This window comes from Glandiceps talaboti, chromosome 5 (genome assembly GCF_964340395.1).
Source record: "Glandiceps talaboti chromosome 5, keGlaTala1.1, whole genome shotgun sequence".
Taxonomy (NCBI): domain Eukaryota; kingdom Metazoa; phylum Hemichordata; class Enteropneusta; family Spengelidae; genus Glandiceps; species Glandiceps talaboti.
In genome coordinates, this window is record NC_135553.1 from 17,561,529 (window position 1) to 17,575,000 (window position 13,472).

The window sequence follows — 13,472 nt, forward strand, 5'->3', positions numbered from 1 at the left end:
ATGTCGGTGTATCACTGAATGATATATGCTAAAAAATAAACTTCGAACAGAAATGCTTGTATTGGCAGCACATACCCAACATATCTAAATGAACTGTACATTATGCTAAAAACGACTTGTGACAATTATAACTTTCAGCAAATGGAATGAATTGTCCGAGCCATTATTTCAGAAGCTGGGTATCCTGAATATTTACCAGCAACATAAGCTGTAGTTAGCCATCTTTGTCCATGTCCATTTTTCACAATAGGCTTCCAATTAAAGATGTTTCAAAATTATTTTACTCAAATCAGGCAAAAGTACAAGGAATGATTTATGTATTCCAAAACACAAACACAGGTCGTGTCAATTTACCATAAAGTATGAAGGTGCGAAAATATGGAACAGAATATCAATGAATATCAGGAATATCCACTGCAGGTCAGAGTTCAAACGAGAGTTTAAGAAAAATATCTACAGTCAGTTAATCTTGTACTTTAAACTTAGATTGATCGTATTTACTTATTTGTTTTTCTTGCTGTGTTTAGTATGTATTTGTAAGTTTTGAGGATTCCAGATTTATTATATCATATTGGACATGCCAAGATAATATTTATTGTCAATTGACAAATGTACTTATTAGTTGCAAGACAGCTATTTCCATCCCCCTTTACTGTTAGCTATTGATAGATATATTTTATCTGGTAAATGTATTTGTAATATGTAATTACTATATATTGTTGGGAATAAATTGTTATTATTACTCTATAACAACGAACTTTACTTTTTTTACAATTTCCTTAAATTTGGATAGCGAAATAGCAAACCTCAAAATGAATATATTTGTTAACATAATGCTATTAGTTATGTACGTGTCAGTTTGAGCTCAAACACTCTAACAGAAATCTAACCAAATCACATAATTTTTTTTCTTTTTCTTGCACAAAATTATTATGAAAAGTTTAACGTAGAGGGCGCCGTTTAGCGTGTTTATATTCTCGTTTTGGTTCATTTTCACCTTTTCACAAGATTGCAACAGTCACTGAAGTTATCCATTCTTTGTCATCACAAAGGAGCAAACCATGATCACGTTGATGAACACTGATGCATATTGTTGATTGAGGGCGCTGCTTCCATTTGTTCTGTCGTCATCTTTGTCTTTATCCTTATCATCGTTCAGATCGCACTGACGATTGTAATCAGGTAACGGCTTGGTTATATTCGGCGGGAAATAAAACTCCACTGCTTCTCGTTCATCCTAGAAGAATGACATTTGAAAACCATATGTCTATGATATGAAGTCCAATTACACTCATCGGATAGTCTGGATGCCAACGTGGTTTCTAACTCAGCAAACCACGAGCTGGTCAAAGTCCCTCAATTAGCACAAAATGTTGTTCATTGAACAGTTATAGTGACATAAACAATGTATAAGTAGCATCCTGAGCTATACAAATATACCCTATTTGGACATTACTTAACTCCCCAATAGACATCAACTTTATGAGGGACTGTGTTGATAATTTTGATTAACAAAGACATGATGTTAATGACTTCGTGGGTGACTATGGATGACTTTTGAATTGCATCACACGCATCTCTGGACTTCTAGAGTAACGAATTTGACTAATATGAGTGGAGGTGTAAATGGTAACGACACTGTATATGAACAAGACTAACTCAATGACAATTCTGTCTAATAAATCTTGCAATAAACTTACCAGCTTGACAATAAAATTCTTCATATTTTATCAACCACGAGTCCATTTAGCTAGTAAGTATATTTTACTATTATTTCATTGGAATTTTATTTTGATATTTTGATATAAAAGGCTGCAACTAGTTTTCAAGTGAAGAATTCATTCATATAACTATGCATATCAACTTATAGCTACCTTGGATTTGAGTACCAAAGTCTACATGTAACTATAGATACTATACCACGAATGCGTATTACGTGTGTATCTTCATTTGCCCTTTGTTAGTTCGTCGCCTGTATGGAGTTATTGTCGATGTCGCATACTGGGGATAGCTGCTTCTATACCAGTATCATTATGTCTAACTTGTGTTGCCGTTACAGGAGGACTAATGGTAATGTCGATAAAACAAACCCTTCATAACAAAGAACTTACGCCTTCTGCCACCATGTAGTAATTAGCCGAACAAAATTCGTATACCATTCCTTCACGGTACGCCTTCTCTAGATTGGTCTTTGCTTTATCAGTCCAGTTCATGTGGTCTATGTAATCGTAGAGTGACATGTGAGCGTATTCTTCTGGTTCCTTAACATAGGGTGCCGAATTTTCGCTTGAAAGATAATCAATACATATTTTTACAATAATTAGTCATACTGATTGTATATGTAAATTGGTTTCGGTTTTCGATTTAAAGTTTTATTTGACTCTTCTATACTTCTTCTTCATTGAAGGCGGTGAAAAAGTCCCTGACCCCCTCCAAAACAGGATGATCGTTAATCACTTGTTTCTGAAACATGATGACTCCACTCCATCAAATCTTTCACATGCCGGATAGTCATCGTGATTTAAAAATTAGAATGTTTTACTATGTCTCGCACATAAAATACTATCCAGGACAAGATCTGGACAGCGCCATCATTCAACTAATAATCTTTCTTTATACATAGGCTTGAAATGTTCAAAGCAAATGGTCCTTCAGAATTTAAAGACAACCTTCGCAAATCTGTTTTGAATTTGTCTTACCCATATGTTAAGGATACACCAACAGCTTCTGCCATGTAGTCAAATGTCAAACCAGTTTCACAAGTAAGTAGTTGGGTACTGGGATAGACGAATAAGAAAGCCAAACACATCTCTTGCTGGGTACCCAACCCACCCTGATAGTGTAGGATAAGAGAAGGAAAATTTGTTAGAGTTTGTATTATTTGTACAACCATATATTTTTTTTCACTTGCAATCTTACCCTTATCATTAAGGTGCCATACATCGTAAGGACATGTGTACAATCAACAACATACATATAATCTGATACCAATGTTGCTTTATTAGTGATAGTATTAACACGAAACTAACATATAATTTTCAGGAGATAAACAAAAACAGGAACCAGGACCTTGTAAGTTAGTACAGGGAAGTTAGTAGCTGGCAGTTAGTAAAATATTAATCTACTTACCCAAGTTGGTGATTGGCGGTTCATTGTTTCGTATTCGCATTCTATGATAAGGTCGTCTCCCTTGAATATGAGATGAGAGAAGAGTTTGACAGAAATATCAGATCAATGTTAACGTGTAATGATTTTCTCTCGTAACTTCTGAGTTATGTGATACTTTTGTTTTACTCATTCGTGAACAGAGTGTAACTAGTTATATCAAGAAAACATTAAACATAGAACTGTAACGCTTAGACACCTGGATCACAGTAGTCTTAGATCAGTGAACTATTCGATGGACTTCAGATATGGGTTATTTCTGTCGCCAATCGATATAGTCACTCACTCTTTAGCGATACTCCAGAGAAAGACACTTTCTATTTCATCCGTGCGCAAATACATCAAAGTTTTGGTGTGAACGAATTTGATACATAACATTACCAGTACTTACAGGTAGGATTATTACTTCCTCTTCCAAGCTACGTGATTCCTGGTAGTTAAAGTCATAGTGATTGTCTACCATCACGTTTGGTAACTCAACTCCATCACGTATGTGACGTACACGTATGGCACGCCCCGCCAAATGAGAGTGTAAACCGACACTAAAGATGTGAACTTCGGTAGTGTCGTTGGTATGTGGGTCTGTCAGTGCCTGCAGAGGAAATGAAATACACTTTTCAAGAAATGCATGAAGTTCAAAGTTTGTCTCGAGAATCGTTGAACGGAAAGCAAATAACATCATAGAACATATGTGTCGATATGCTGAGTGAAATGATAACTGGATTCGTCAGATTACTGTATCTGTATCAATACTAAGTATAACTATACCTAATTAATGTAATGGGCACGATGAATTCTTTGATGTTATTTTCTTCTCCCTCCAAATGTGAACGAAAGTAAACCAGCTCTACCCAAATGAAAAACAATGTAATGTAGTTTTTTCTCACCCTTTTTGTACAATGACTGGAGCAATAACTAGTTTGCGTGAAACTCCGGGTCTGAGGTGGAATAAGCTGCCTTTGACCAACAAGAGTTCCAAGCGCGAATATGACAGCATCATACTGACGTATGTCTGAGGTGTAATAAAACCGTATACCAGAACTATCGTAAATCGCTGAAATATATAAAATTATATAAAATTATATATAGACACACACACACACACACACACACACACACACACACACACACACACACACATATATATATATATATATATATATATATACATATATATATATAATATAAACGATATATTTATACATGTATAAATAAAATTATACATTTTATAGATAATTTTTAACTAAACTGTGTACATTGTAATGTTTTTTATTCGGTTTTATCGGATTTTGTTTTAATTATTTTCTTTACTTTTGGTGCTATTTGAGAGATTGTATTAATTGTTATTGCCGTTTTGTTGTTTAGTATCTAGTCACGTGACCTGACGAAGCGTCTGAAACTCGAATAAAGTAGTTTCATGTCACTGGTGTTCGGCCTTTGTTTTATTTTCATTAACACCCCCGTCTCCATAGATTTCACCTTTCCATTAACTGTTGTATTTGTAGACTAAATTTTATTGTATCTTGACTGATCATAGTAAAATGATTGTGAAATGCAAAAGTGAATATTACATGTGATGACAACGAGGATTATACTTACTGTCTTTGTAATCAGGGTTATCGTAATGCATTTCAAGCATGAAGAAAGTTGGGTCACCAGGCCCACCCACTGACATACCGGCTTTTTCAGGAAAATAGAATGGCTGGAATTGTGAAATACAGTATAATTAAATTATAACCAGGCGATAAAACAACCCAATCAAACTTATTTGATATTGTGCATGCATGTATTTCATTTGTGAGTTATGAATTATGAATCGATTAATCTAGAAACGACCAGTCAATGATCAATACGATATCAACTCAGAAGTTGCAGAACTGGTCAGTACATACCATGGGTCGGGTCGGGTCGGGTCGGGTCGGGTCGTAGATTTTGTACGTGTGCATGGTAGCTAAACAAGTCGTCTACAACTGAAGACACCCCCCAACACTGATGTGTTGGCAAGCTAGTCTATCTTGTAACAAGACCTCGGACCTGCGCTCGGAAGGTTGCCGATGATAATGTACCACTGGTGAGCAACTCAGGGCCGTCAACAGCGCCAATGGCGTGACCTATGATCACTTTGAAATCTAAACTATCAGAATTGCCAAGGGGTCTTGCAGCTAGACTAGGAATCTCCATAAGTGATGTATTTGTTGGTAAATGTCCAGGAACGAGAAATATCTCGGGTGGTGGCACTAGCCGTTCCTCACTGGAACGGCTACTGCCACAGTAGTAGCCATTCCAGTACTAGTGAGGACTTACTTTGCCCCCTACAGCCCATGCCATGACAGTAGTAGTGCAGGTATGCCAGTCTTCTGGCATATTTGGGGTGAAACATTCACTGGTATAGTTATGGTATAGGCTCTCATTTACATAATCAAAACACTGCAATACTAGGATGTGATGAACGACAGCTTCGTTACCAGGTTGTATGACTGGTTCATACTGTGTAAAAACCAAAATGGTGGCACAAAATATAGTTGAGTACATTTGGAGAAGAGCGAAAAAAATTTGTCAATAAGTTCATACAGTAAAGGAGTTGCAAAAGCGCTTGAAAGTTGATGTCAATTATTCATTGATGCTACCTGACGTCCTGTTCAGTTGTCACATAGGGGTTATGAAAATAATTCATTATTGCTATTATTGATATGCTGGTTCTCTTATAATATTACTGGCTACTAATTTCTTTTCGACTCTCTCTTGTGTATGTGAGCTGAGGACATTTAAAAAGACAAAAACAGAATGTAGTCAATGGAACATCGATCTTGGCAGCATATTTGACATGGTTATCACTAAGAGCTGTAGAAAGTGAATCATGTTGCATATCACTTACCTTTACAAGGTGGTATTTTCTATCAAATTTCGGAAGCGCAAAACCGTGACATAGGTAGGTTGTGTCTTGGTGGTGGGGGACCTTAACCTGTAGATTAATAACAATTGCTGGGGAAGTTGCATACATGTATGTGTTGTGTTTTCGTCATGCAATATACACGTCATATTTGATATTGCCTATTTCGATACACGGTTTTTGTGTTGTAGACAGTCATTGTATGATTTTACACGGACATCATACTGACATGTGACTCAGTTCATATTTTCGAACACGTCCCTTCTCTGGACATTAAAGACAGTGACATGGTATGTGGATTACTAAGCGTCAAATATACTTACGTTATCGTTCAACATCTCAAAGGTGTAGACATCATCTCCTAAGGTGTTTGTTTGGGTCTTGTGAAGGAGGAACACACTGCGGGAACCTCTCATCTCACGTCCGTGCCATGGTAAAGGTTTGTCGTCTTCAGGATCTTCGGGATGGTAGGCCCAAATCAACCGCATGGTATCACCCCAGTAGGTATTTACAACACTTTTATTATCAAATTACGAATCAAAATTAAAGACTGCCGACACTCATTGATAAATTGTAGGTAACAGAAATCTGTATACCCTGATGCTAATTTCATCATGTTGATAAATGGGAATAAACCTAGCCCCATCTAACCATTCCAAGTGGAAGGAATCGTGTCTGAATGATTATTTCTTTTAGGACTTGCACTGCAAATATTATTGTGCTAAAAGAGCTGCAAAATGGAGTTCTTTATAAGGAAGCAACATCCTCTTATCGATCAGCCAGTCCTGTGCATTGTCACAATGTAGAGCGTTAACACCTAACGCTTTCATCCAATCATGAGCATCGTATTAAACATTATAAGGAGTGAACACCTACCGTTATCATCCAATCATGAGCATCGTATAGTATAAGGAGTGAACACCTACCGTTATCATCCAATCCTGAGCATCGTCACAAGTGTCTAGTTTTCTTTCAAACTTCAGAATAGTGTGACCATCTTTTTCAGCTCCATGCAGTAACTTGTAGTCTTGTCTGTCATCAACACGAGGCTCCCCATAATGCAACGCATGTCGATCCTGTCAATAAGCATGGAAAGTCGCAATGAGGGAAGTACGAGCTGTGTATGGTTAGAACGAATGAAAGCGTAATATTCTCTTTATTGCGACATTACGGTTGTAGCTCTAATGTCACAATAAAGAGAATGTTTGACTTCCTTTGGTGTTTCCGAATTCGAAATGTGTAATGATGACGACTTTCACTGAACTTTCACAGTTTCCCATGAGATGAAAATGATTCCCAATTCCAATGTTTGCATCAACTCTATATTGTCATAGTACAAAATATTTGTAAATCGTCTCGGTCAGAAGTTGACCTCAAACACTCTTAAGACAAGTTGCCATCGTGTAATTTTAGTATGGAGGCCGTGTTGTTCATCGCCCTCTCTGAGAGGTTATGTTGTTCCAATCCCAGATTGCCTGGGGTGTTCATAGGAATCTGGCTTACCGAGATTATAGACCTACGAGTAATCAATCAATCTTTATTGCATAACAACATGCATAGTAAAGCATACAAAAATAACATATACATCAATTGTCTAAATATAACCCTTTAGCATACTTCTTTGCCGTGAAACACAAAAAGAAGGATGTTATTTTTTCTTACTCTGACTAAATGTTCAGAAAAGTGGTATTTTACAGGTCGTGGTGATTTGAAAACATATCACATGACTTGTCTTGGTGACCTCACCACTAGGGTCGTGAGTCTTGACGATAGTTAGCAACACAGGTCACATGATTTACAACAATGGAGACGTCTGTACATGTGAGCAAGAATAAATTACCACCCCAAGCAAAATCCTATTACTCACCCGGGCATTTCTTTTCTTCATAATACAACGAGAAAACATTAAACCTGCAAAAGTACGTTACCTTTATTTTAGAGCTCAACTGACTTTTTCAATTCGATAAATAATTAGACTATAGTGTGCGCTAATCGATAATCGATAATCGATAATTGTAATCTAGGTTTCTGATACAACCACCATGATAGTTTATAAAATATTCGTGACAACTTTCTTACACGTTATTAACTGCACATCTACACTATTATAACTTTTCCATTCATGTGAACGCAATCATTGAATTAATCAACTTCAACGACTTTTAACAACGTAAATTAAACTACTTCATACAGGCTGGCGTTTTTTTTTACTAGTAAACAAGAATGTAAAAGACTTGTGAGCCATTGTCATGCAGATGAAAGATATTGTTGATTGAGATGGTTCAATACATAAAAAATCTATGGATTTGATATTTAGATCTCGTAGTAGTGAAATCCATTCATTGCATTGTAATGATCACACAAAAAATGGACGTCGTTTTCCATTTTATTTATAGAACGAAAATAATATTTGATGAGGTACATATGAAAATTTGCGTGCTGGACAACATTTCAACGCTTCGAGTGTTCAGAAAAAACGGACGATGTATTCAGTGCACGGGACAACAATGAATACGGAAAAGTCTGGTATATTTTACGTACTTAGTAAACAAAACTTCTGCTGACTCACCATTCTTTGTCATGAGAGGTAAATTTAAAACCAAGTCAAACTTGGAGGTTTGTGTAGCTAACATTACACCTCCAAGTTTGGTTTTAAATCTAAGGTCATTACGGTTTACCACTAGTTTATGTATTTAACAATACACCTTCAAGTTTTGGTTTGGTTTTAAATCTAAGGTTACCTTGGTTTACCACTAGTTTATGTAGCTAACAACACACCTCCAAGTTTGGTTTTAAATCTAATGTCACCGTGGTTTACCACTAGTTTATGTAGCTAACAATACACCTTCCAGTTTTGGTTTGGTTTTAAATCTAAGGTTACCTTGGTTTACCACTAAGTTTAGATAGCTAACAATACACCTTTAAGTTTGGTTTTAAATCTAACAATACACCTTCAAGTTTGGTTTGGTTTTAAATCTAAGGTCACCTTGGTTTACCACTAGTTTATGTAGCTAACAATACACCTTCAAGTTTGGTTTGGTTTTAAATCTAAGGTTACCTTGGTTTACCACTAGTTTATGTAGCTAACAATACACCTTCAAGTTTGGTTTTAAATCTAAGGTTACCTTGGTTTACCACTAGTTTATGTAGCTAACAATACACCTTCAAGTTTGGTTTTAAATCTAAGGTTACCTTGGTTTACCACTAGTTTATGTAGCTAACAATACACCTTCAAGTTTGGTTTTAAATCTAAGGTTACCTTGGTTTACCACTAGTTTGTGTAGCTAACAACACACCTCCAAGTTTGGTTTTAAATCTAAGGTCACCGTGGTTTACCACTAGTTTATGTAGCTAACAATACACCTTCAATTGGTTTGGTTTTAAATCTAAGGTCACCGTGGTTTACCACTAGTTTATGTAGCTAACAACACACCTTCAAGTTTGGTTTGGTTTTAAATCTTAGGTCACCTTGGTTTACCACTAGTTTATGTAGCTAACAATACACCTTCAATTGGTTTGGTTTTAAATCTAAGGTCACCTTGGTTTACCACTAGTTTATGTAGCTAACAATACACCTTCCAGTTTTGGTTTGGTTTTAAATCTAAGGTCACCTTGGTTTACCACTAGTTTATGTAGCTAACAATGCACCTCCAAGTTTGGTTTGGTTTTAAATCTAAGGTCACCACGGTGTACCACTAGTTTATGTAGCTAACATTAAACCACAATTATGACATCGTAGTATTATTGTTTGGAGTGTTTATTTTCAAGAATCGCCAAGAAAGAGGCGATTCTGGCATAACCAAATTCTGGTTGTGCAAGAACTACCAGGCGGTTCTTACAACACAGTATGTGCGATATGGAACAAATGTTGACTTTAGATTTAAAACCTAACCAAACCTGAACGTTCATCGTTAGCTTCATAAACTAGCGGCAAACCGCCTTAGATAAAAAACCACACATTCACACATTTGTGCATACTCCTTCCTATTAAGTTTTCTTACCGTAAAACGGGTCGTCTTTCCGTCACTTTTCACCCATCCAATAACGATATCCGACCCTGGCATACCACCATTGGGTGAAAATCCAAACCCAACATAACCGGTGGTCTGTACATGTACTTCAAAGACGATCTTCTTCGAGTCAAATTTCCAAAATAGTTTAAACTTGCCAAATTCGTCAAGGAACGCCTCATGCAAAAAGTCGTCCTCGGTTGGAGCGATTGGTGCTGTTTGGCTAGACGCTACCAATATCGCTAGAACGATTGGAAAGGCGGTGACCGTCGTTCGGTATGCCATGATACTTTATTCGTATACAAATAACTTATGGTGCAAGACTTTAAAGGAGCGTCACAAGACTGTATGAAGATGCAAATAGGTTAGTCATTCAACCCGGTTATTGGTGAACCGTGTATTGTACATACATATTGTACTCAGTCTAGTGTAGGGTGTGAAACCAATGCCTCCTCTTTGTACTGCCATTTAATACACACACCCGGCGGTGTCGACAATGTGTGTTTTTATTATACAGTAGATTTGTACCTTTCGTCAGGGGTTATAATTAAGATATGAAATCTCTCTCTCTCTCTCTCTCTCTCTCTCTCTCTCTCTCTCTCTCTCTCTCTCTCTCAGTTAGTGAGTGAGTGAGTGAGTGAGTGAGTGAGTGAGTGAGTGAGTGAGTGTGTGTGTGTGTGTGTGTGTGGAAGTATGAGACGCCAACGGTAAAATAATTGATTTACATGTGCTGTAGTATAGTAAGTGACACATGTATGAGAGAGTAATTTACATACACACACGTAATGGCAATGACGCACGTTTTCATATGTACGTAAATTTACCTTTATATGTACATCAGTTTCATTCGTGTATCATTTGCCTAATGTGTGTGGGACACTTGTGTGTCATTTGCCTTATGCGTGCGCGCGTGCGTGTGTGTCCAGTTTCTCTGTACTATCACTGACTGAAATACACTGTCACTATGTAACCGGTACCAATAAAAGAAGCTATAACTCGTCTATTACGGTTTTCTTATTTTCAAACACAGTTAGATAATAATGCTTAAAAACAATAGAGCAATATATGTTTGGTATGTCTCTTCCGAAATTCATATACTAGTCAGTATATAGACAAATATTATGACATCTTAAACTTTAATTACAATAATGTCTTTTTGTAGATGAATTAGAAAATTCTGAAATGTTGTACTTCTATAAATGTTCATGTATAATGTAGTGGTTGTGTTTTCTTTCATTTCAAGAATCACATTCCTAATGCCATACATTGTTTTATTCGTCTAAACATATCTACTTATCTACTCTGGGGTTTTCACATGTCGAAGAATCGCTGAATTATGATACATACTAAAAATAAACCTTAAGTCAAAAATCGAACAGAAATGCTTGTATTGGCAGTTTATTACTTTGAGCAACGAACTTAACATCTCTCCCCAATTTCCTTATATTTGGATAGCGATATAGCGTAAACCCGAAAATTAGTAGGTGTCTTTGTTAATATTATATATACGTATTTAGTTATCTACGTGTCAGTTCGACCTCTGACACTCTAAAAAATAGTGTTTCCGATAACTCGACCGGTGCTAGTTTAAGCCCCCGACCCTAAACATTTTTTAGCAAGCAACAGGTAAAATGGTAACAATGTACTTCTATATGCGTGTACACCTTCACGTTTTTGCCTGATCTTACGTCACTTAAAAAAATCATATTCCAGAGAGAAACCAGTTCTTTTTAGACTATAACAGTACAGCCTGTATAACGTGTTTGTCTACTTAACTTATAATTGTCTTCATTTACTTCTTTCAGATCTCATCAAACTCTTCCGGAAGCATTGTGACTGACGAGTATCTTACCTTGGGGTCGAAGTAATTTAAAAAAAATCTAAAGTGAAACAAAATAACCTACCCTATTTTCTAAAGTCATAATGTTATCGTAAACACAATCACTTCTTTTTTATTTTGCCCTATATTTAAAACATTTCCAACAAGATTATTATAAAAAGTTTAACATAGCATGATTAATATTCAGATTTTAGCCATTTAGCGTGTTTAATATTCTCGCTTTGGTCCATTTTCACTTTTCCAAAAGATTGTAACAGTCACTGAAGTTATTCACCCCGGGTCATCACAAAGGTGCAAATCATGATCACGTTGACGAACATCGATGCATATTGTTGATTGAGGGCGCTGCTTCCATTTGTTCTGTCGTCATCTTTGTCTTTATCCTTATCATCGTTCAGATCGCACTGACGATTGTAATCAGGTAATGGCTCGGTTACAGTCGGCGGGAAATAAAACTCCACAGCTTCTCGTTCATCCTAGAAAAATGATATTTGAAAGCCATGTGTCTAAGATATGAACTCCAACTACAATGCTATCTAATAAATCTTGCACTAAACGTGAGACAATAAAATTCTGCTGTGGGCTCACCTCTAATTCAGGGGCGTGGAGTATATATATTCTGATTTTATCAACCACGAGTCCATCTGCTAGTAAGTATATTTTACTATTATTTCATTGGAACTTTATTTTGGTATTTTAATATAAAAAGCTGCAACTAGTTTTCAAGTGAAGAATTCATTTATATAACTATGCATATCAACTTATAGCTACCTTGGATTTGAGTACCAAAGTCTAACTATCGATAATATACCATGAATTCGTTAGGTTTGAAAAAAATACATTATTTTGAGTATTATAAATTACGTGTGTATCGTCATTTGCCTTAGGGCTTATTGTTATGCGATTGTCATTTGCCTTGGAGTTATTGCGATGTCGCATACGTTACTGGGGGATAGTTACTTCTATACCAGCATCACTGTGTCTAACATGTGTTGCCGTTACAAGGGGACAGACTGCTAATAAAGGAAACCATTGAAAATAAAAACTTACGCCTTCTTCCACTACGTTATTAGCCGAACAATATTCGTATACCATTCCTTCACGGTACGCCTTCTCTAGTTTGGTCTTTGCTTCATCAGTCCAGTTCATGTGGTCTATGTAATCGTACAGTGACATGTTGGCGTATTCTTCTGGTTCCTTAACATAGGGTACCCAATTTTCGCTTGAAAGATAATCAATACATATTTTACAATAATTAGTCATACTGATTGTATATGTAAATTGGTTTCGGTTTTTAATACAATGTTTTATTTGACTCTTCTATACTTCGTCTGCAGTGAAGGCGGTGAAAAAGTTTCTGACCCCCTCCAAAACAGGATGATCGTTAATCACTTATTTCTGAAACATGATGACTCCACCCCATCAGATAGTTCACATGCCGGGTGGTAATCATTGTGATTAGAATGGTTTACCATGTCTCGCACATGAAACACTATACAGGACAAGACAACGCCATCATTCAATTATAAATCTTTATACATAGGCTTGAAATGTTCAGAGCAAATGG

General features: G+C 36.4%; 2 protein-coding genes across 2 annotated transcripts in view; both read right to left on the minus strand.

Annotated features, from left to right (window-relative positions):
* Positions 1–779: 779 nt before the first annotated feature.
* LOC144435429 (DBH-like monooxygenase protein 1 homolog) lies at positions 780–10,350 on the minus strand. The gene is made up of 12 exons (XM_078124025.1): positions 10,057–10,350; positions 6,983–7,131; positions 6,379–6,553; positions 6,041–6,127; positions 5,470–5,652; positions 4,765–4,867; positions 4,053–4,219; positions 3,557–3,757; positions 3,130–3,189; positions 2,700–2,833; positions 2,112–2,286; positions 780–1,237 (listed from the first exon to the last, which is right to left on the minus strand). The coding sequence occupies exons 1-12, from the start codon at positions 10,348–10,350 to the stop codon at positions 1,028–1,030; spliced, it is 1,938 nt and encodes a 645-aa protein (XP_077980151.1). The 3' UTR covers positions 780–1,027.
* An 832-nt stretch (positions 10,351–11,182) lies between these two features.
* LOC144435300 (DBH-like monooxygenase protein 1 homolog) overlaps positions 11,183–13,472 on the minus strand; it is a 12,806-nt gene continuing 10,516 nt past the window's right edge. The window contains exons 11-12 of the mRNA XM_078123895.1: positions 12,956–13,127; positions 11,183–12,381 (exon numbers count right to left, since the gene is read on the minus strand). Coding sequence (XP_077980021.1) covers positions 12,172–12,381; positions 12,956–13,127 — 382 coding nt within the window. The 3' untranslated portion in view covers positions 11,183–12,171. The remainder of the gene's footprint in view (positions 12,382–12,955; positions 13,128–13,472) is intronic.